Consider the following 7059-nt stretch of genomic DNA (forward strand, 5'->3'; position numbering starts at 1 on the left):
TAATCTTTTTGCTGCAGTAAACACCAGAATTTCTCCATTGTGGGACAATAAAGGGATTTTCTATTTTATTCCTTTGATTGGTTTTTGAGAGTAAAATGAAAAATGTTAAAATTTTATATTTAGAGACAAAAATCCAGCAGGAATACAGATTATAAGATTCATGGTTCTGAGAAAATCAAAACCCCAAACAGGATCTGGTTTTCTGTCAGACCAACAATCCCCGTCAGACCAGTATACCAATAGTCAATACCAGTTTATCCTTTTAGTTTAACACTTTAGTTTTGTACGAAGAATAAACTTTAAACTACCTCATCAGAGGTGTATCCCTTTAGTCATGTACAAAAAAAAAATTTAAATACTTTTTGGTGTTTTTGAAGCATATGGCGATCTGACCTTAAATTGTTTTTGTACATAACTGAAAATATAAAAGTAAATCTGACGTCTTGCAGATGCGTATTGACTCTGGGTATGCTGGTCTGACAGAACACTGGCTGCCAGCGAAGTACTACTTCTTTTTATAAAAGGCCTCAGCAAACAGTCACAGAGACAAAAGGGGCGGGAATGTTTTATATAATTTATCAAAAATATTCATATATTTCCAGTGCAGTAGTAAAGCAGAATAAAAGGCAAAGTAAAGCTAATAATAGATTAACAGACAAATTGCACTTATGATGAGCGGCTGGACGCCACATTTTGGCACCTTCAGAGAGTCTGTTGGTTCAAAGGTCATCTGGGTCCAACGCTTCTCCAACACAGCCAGGCTTCCAGCATACGATGCACCAGGAACACCAACCATACATGTTCAGCAATCCACGTCACCTCTGTGTTCCTGTTCTAGTTCTCCTTCTTTACAGTGTTTCATATTCTAATTAAAGCCAAAAACCACCTCAATCTTACAGTAACATGTTGACAGAAGGAAAAAGAATATCCCAGTCATCAAATAAAAGAATCCCTTCAAGCAAACATTGACAAAACAAGACTTAATCTTTGCTAACTTGGATAAAAACATCACTTCCTTATACCTTATACAGTGGGAAAAAAATTAAATCTAGATAAGTCATTTTTTCTTAAAATAAGTGAGTTTGTTCTTGGATTGTGGAGCTAAAAGAGACACTTTGCAATGGAACAAAATAATTTACATTTAAAATCAGAAAACCATTACTTTGTCTTATTTCAAGAGCATATAATCTAATTATCTTATTTAAAGCATAAAAATACTAATTCCATTGGAAAACCCTAATTTTCCTGCTCAAATTAAGGGTAAATCCAATAATTTAAGACATTTTTACTTATTTCGAGATGGTTTTGCCAGTGTATGTTCAGGTTTTCTGATTAGTCAGTCATGATTTAAATTAAATCTTTTTCATTTGCTTAGTCCTAATTAACCCACAGCAGAAAAAAATCAGGAGCCTTATAAAATAAATAATTTTCCTATGGGAAGGACAACTGTCAATAAAAACATGCACAAGCGTCAACCTTTGCAAAAATAAGTTGATGCGTATAATTTAAGATTAGCAGAAGTATTAATGTGTGCATGAAGTATAAATCCTGCTGTCGAAAAGGATACATTTCAGCTTTTTACTCCAGTAAAAGTGTAAAAGTACCATTTTTAAAACGTATAAAAGTTAAAGTAATGCAAGAAAAACTGTTAAGGCCAGAAGCTTTACTGCGCTACCCTATTAAAGGAACATTTTTCTACTATTCTGGATGATAACTTCCTTAGACTTCATTTTCTTAGTTTTATAACTAATGGTAACAGTGTAACATTTAACTTTGCTTCATCTTGAAAAACTGTTCATTTTGGTATGTGGTGAACAACAGGTTGGGGCAGCACCGAGTCCAACCACAAGGAAATTGTCTGGATGAAACCAATTATTTTGATGGTTTTTATTTGTTTTAAATACCAACAGGCCAGAATAAAAATGAGCCTAAATGAAAAAAAAAAGAATATTTTAAAATTTAAGGAATATAAGGAAAAAATTGTCTAATAATTAATCTAGTAAAGTATAGATAACCAACATTTCTTCTAAAGTAATGACTTATTTGTACTCTGTTACTTGATGGGTCTGAAGATTAGTATTTATGTACGTCAGCTTAAACAATATCTGTGAAAATATGAGTTTAGAAGTTAAAACTTTGCTAAAGTAGAAATTACAAATTTAGTTTATAAGCAGCTCATTATGAAGCTGTTCCACTTCTTATGCTACGTTCACACCTAAAGCAGCAGGAGCAGCAGAAACGCGCGTGCTGCTTCATTTTTGATGCTTGTACCAATTTAGTTCTGACCCGCGGCTGAAGCATCTTTGCTGTTCTAGCTGCGTGGTGTTAAAGTGGGTCTGATGCGCGTTGGGCAGAGCTACCCTATCCTTTCTTTGCCTGGAACAATGGCAGCTATATCTGCTGTGATCAGTGGGTAAAAAGTAGTTTGAATCTATGAAGTGAGAAAGTCCTCCTGAAAACATGGTCTGTGCAGTCAGTTCATCCAGATTACCATCCTGCCTTCAAATATTATTTCTCTGTGGGAGCCGCTCAGACCCCCACATACCGGCGCTGCGCTGTCACTGGGAATCCCCAGCAGCAGCTGCCTCAGGCCCGCTCACCTCTTGGGGGTTTTCCCCTACTGTTGATGGCGGCTGGAAGTAGATGTTAGCGTTTTTCTGGTCTGTGCTACAAATAGCAAGCAGCAGGATATTAAAAGCGAACATATTCTGCTGGCTGGTTTCTACATTTTAAATTAATTTAGGCGTTCATAAACTGTTTCAGAGGAGTGATCATAGCGCTCTGCATCAGCAGTGCTGTATCTGACTCCTTGCCAGCTCCCAGATCAGCTTCTCTGATTGGTTGATGTGGCGCCTCGTCCAGCAGATAAAGTTTAATTTTTCCAGCAGCTGCTGCTTTTGTGTCCCCTGCATCAGATGCTCAGAAGCTCATAAGGAGCTGCTTAGATGCTGCAGGACCCTTTCCTGCGGCGAGATGCACGTCAACCATTGACTTTGCATATAAACCAGCTGCTTCTGCAGGTCTGAATGAGCATTACCACATGGTGGCAGTAAAACCATTGATCGATCACACGTTATATCCTTCCTGTTTTCAATGCATATTTAATGTTGGATCATTGCTTTTTCTTTTGTTTACCTTCTTTTTCTTATCTTAAAGGAAAAAGGCTTTACTGCCACCTACTGGTAAGGAGTGTAACAGCCTCACCAGGGGGTGTAGCTTGGTACATGTAAATAAAGTAGTAACTTTTAAACCTATATTCTCACAGATTGATTAGTTGACAAGGAATGCCTACAAATCTTAAGTTTAATGACATATATTAACCTACATTTACAAATGTAGACGCCTGTGATTGTTTTTTTTATTGAAAGTTCTTTTACTCTATGGTTTTATATCGTCCTATAATTATAAATATATATAAATAATGTTTAGAGAAAAGTGGGCTGGACCAGGAATCCAGCGTTGGTTTGTTTGTTCGGATACTTGAGGGCGGATCCTCTCGGTAAACAGCAGGAGGATTTGGACGGCTGCTGACCAGCACATATTCAGGGACCCGACTGGAAGCAGGATGTCCAGCAGAAGGACCACCGATGCTCTACTCACATTTAAACCTACATTCACAGAGCTACAAAATTCCCAAACAGGAAGTTCTGCTGCATGTTCATCGTAAAAAGCATGAAATAAAACATTAAGGCACTAATTGAAAACTTCCTGATCTCCAATCTGTTCCTATAGCAGCGGCGTTGCACCTAAAGGCCTCCTCGGCAGAATGAGGTGTTCTTCACACCCAGAAAAGGAGGACGATTGTCATCACTCAGAGCAAAGTGACACATGAAGAGAAAAACAGGCAGTCAGTGTGTTTGCTGCTCAACAGGAAGCTGGATGGGTCTCCAAGGGGGGTCGTTCTGGGAGGTGTGGTGGAAGCTGGGCTCTTCTCATGAACTTTTGTGGACGGTTCCGTCTTTGGTTCTAATTGTTGGGAATTTTTACTCATCTATGTGGAAATCAGCATTTGTTCACCACCAGATGATCAGATGTTTTAGAGGCCGGCCCCTGGGTTCCCGGCCCCACCCCTTCCTATGAATGGCCTCACAGCTTCCAGATGATTCCTGCACCACCACTGTCTGTCTGTAGCTGTGTTTCCATTATATTTATCAATAATCTGTTAATGTTGCCATTAAAAGAAGAAATGCAATTTAAATCACGATTTCTCACATTTTAACTTGTTCGAAACTTCAGCAACTTCCTGTCGTCTCCTTCATTCTGTAGCTGGTGAGAATGTCTGTTGATGCAAACAGTTTGCTATTAAGTGAAAAACACCAGTCTCCAAACATCTGGGGAAAAAAACACCTCTGCATGGGAAAAACTTGTCAGCCTTTTAGAAATTACTCTTTCAGTTTAGGAAATGCAATCTGATGGCGAATGGAAACGCAGCTAGTGAGGCTTTCTAATTCTTAATGCGTCTTTGTGATGCCTTCTAATTTGCAGCAGCTGGATGACATCTGGATAAAGGCGACAAACCTCGGCTTTAAACGCTTTTAAAAATGGATTTAAACTTTTTCACTGGGAGTAATAAAAAGTTTCTCTGAGAGAAAATAAGGCAAAGTGACAGGATTAAAGGTATTTCATGATAAAGGGTTAATATGTGAGGCTCAGTCTGTGTTGGTTTCCTTCAGGAGCTCCTTTAACACCAACAGATGGAGTAGAGTCCAGCTGCTGCCTTTCTGCTGCAGGCAAACATTGAATCCGAGCTGCAGGAGATCCAGGTCCTGTGGAGAAGGAAGAACCGCCACAGCTGATTGGCTCCATTTTCCACGGTGAAGCTCTGTCTTCAGGCACCAGGAACCCTCCAGAGAATCCATGTGCGCGTCAATCTGGCGCCTGCTGTGGAGACGGCCGGCCAGAGGAGCGGCGATAATCGGTAGAAAAAGTGAAAACCTAAAATGATTCACTGTTCCGTATTAAAACAGGCGCTGGAGCGTGAACCCAGGGAATGTTTGAGCTGAGATAATCTGAAAAAGACTTCATTTAATTTTTAGGGTTTCACTTAATATCTTGGATCAAATTCAGTGTTTGTGACGACTTCCTATCAGTGTCAAAGGAAGATTAGTGGATTCCTGTTCCTCCTCATCCTCTGAATGTGCTGCTGGCTGTTAGAAGGCGGTGCTGGCCATGCTTCCCGGAGCAAAGAGTCTGGGCAAGCCGTCCTGAGAGATCTCCACGTGTCTGTAGGCCATCTTTCCTTCCTCACCTGTTTCACACAAAAAATAAGAAAAGGCTGGTGAGACACAGCAAAGAAAATAGAATTTATTTACGTCTTCATCGTTTGGGACGATCTTTCTGTTCCAGGGGGGTAAAAAGAAGGGAAATGGTGGAGCTATAACCATTATTTATTTTTTGGTTCAAAGCCTTTAATGAAACAGAAAAGTCTTAGGGTGTGCTTTTAAAATGATTCCCTGTGATCAGATGTTCTTTACAAAATGCTGAGGTTCCGACAGGAGTGTTTGCATCAAAACCGGCAGCTCAAAAAAATGACTGAATGATCATGAAGCTCAAAGGTAACAGCAGAGGAAGAAATCCGAGAAGCTTTACTCTGGAGCCCGTGTCTCCAGAAGAGGAAACATAAATGTCTTCGGATCGCATCTGAACCCATTTTGTGCTGGAAAGCAGCAACTGCTGCTAATAGCAGTCTAAAAAGGCGTAGCATCATGGCGGCGGGGCGTCGTGGCATCATGAGAGGATGATGAAGATGTTTGCTCTGAAGGAGATCAGCCAGCCTTGTCAATCAACCAAAGCTCCATTAGTGGGTCTTTCAGTCCCATCTAAAAAGTTAAAATTTAAAGGAAATGTCCTGTTTGACTTTTGGGACAAAAATACATTTCCTCGCCTTAAAAAAAAGATGTGTTCATTTCTTTATTATTATAAATTTATTTCTTATAAAACTTTGAAGCGTATGGCGATCTGACCTTAATTTTTTTTCTTTAAAGGGGTAAAAAACAACAAATAGATTAAATAAATAAATCAAACCAATGAACACCCACAACGATCCGTCTTTGATCAGTTTGCTGCTCTGCAGAGACACAGACGTTTGGAAACACAATGCCAGGATGGAGGCATATCGATAGAGTGACATAGATGCTGCTGTTCGGTCTGATAAAGGTCAAAAGGTCATTTCCAATTCCTAATCCTATTCTAAAAAATTCCCTCTAAGCTCAGACCCTACAGAGCAAATCTAACCAGAAGGACCAGCTCAGAGTCTACATCCATCGAATGGTTCATGGTTGGAGGTAAAATTCATGACAGGAAACTAAGAAAAAGAGCATTTAGCCACTTTTCAGACCCCTCTAGCACTTTGATTTCTAAAAAGCTCCTAGCGCCAAATCTAGCGACTTTTTTCTGCTACTGGAGACTTTGGAGACAACATCTAAAAGCAGCGAACTCTGCTCTCCAGAGCAAGTAGATTGGTAACCCCGCCTCCTGCTCTCCTCTATCTTGTCTGCTGTCATGATTCATGCAGCTATTATTTCATCCAAATGAAAAATGGAGAACAGAGAAGCAGATCATGGCTTGTCTACAGTGAAAAGAAGGACTGGGTTATTTACTTTGGCCTTTTTGGAAACACAGGAAGGAGCAATCAGCTAAGTGAGCTTAGTGCTTGGAAAAAATCTTTCATTCCTTTAGAGACAGCATGAAAAGTCAGCTGAGTACAAAACATAGAGAGGAAAACAAGAAGAAAAGGGACAAGAAGAGAGGGACACAACCTAGAACAAAGAAGGGATGTCTATTCTATTAACATTTCTCTATCTGAATAATGGGTCTGTTTTATGTGTTGTCTTCTCAGTTCAGAGGGACCCCTGTCTGTCTTTGCCTAGGGCCCCACATTTCCTAAATACGCCCCTAGTTTGGCCTAAACCAAAATAACACAAAGATCAGACACCAACTGTGAAGCACGTTGATGGAGAAGTGATGGTGTGGGCTTGCTTCACTGAAGTCTTAACAGAACAATCATTTCCATTCCGCCTTATTTGTTCATTAAGAACAGTTAATCTGTTTTGGTGAACT

At 39.7% G+C, this 7059-nt stretch overlaps 1 protein-coding gene across 6 annotated transcripts in view; it reads right to left on the bottom strand.

Moving 5' to 3' along the window:
* Nucleotides 1-5005: 5005 nt before the first annotated feature.
* ripor1 (RHO family interacting cell polarization regulator 1) overlaps nt 5006-7059 on the bottom strand; it is an 82014-nt gene continuing 79960 nt past the window's right edge. For all 6 annotated transcript variants that reach the window (XM_038301137.1, XM_038301135.1, XM_038301138.1 and 3 more), the window contains one exon: nt 5006-5248. In XM_038301137.1, coding sequence (XP_038157065.1) covers nt 5151-5248 — 98 coding nt within the window. In that variant the 3' untranslated portion in view covers nt 5006-5150. The remainder of the gene's footprint in view (nt 5249-7059) is intronic.

This window comes from Cyprinodon tularosa, unplaced genomic scaffold, assembly GCF_016077235.1.
Source record: "Cyprinodon tularosa strain WSP-4 unplaced genomic scaffold, ASM1607723v1 ctg461, whole genome shotgun sequence".
NCBI classification, from domain to species: domain Eukaryota; kingdom Metazoa; phylum Chordata; class Actinopteri; order Cyprinodontiformes; family Cyprinodontidae; genus Cyprinodon; species Cyprinodon tularosa.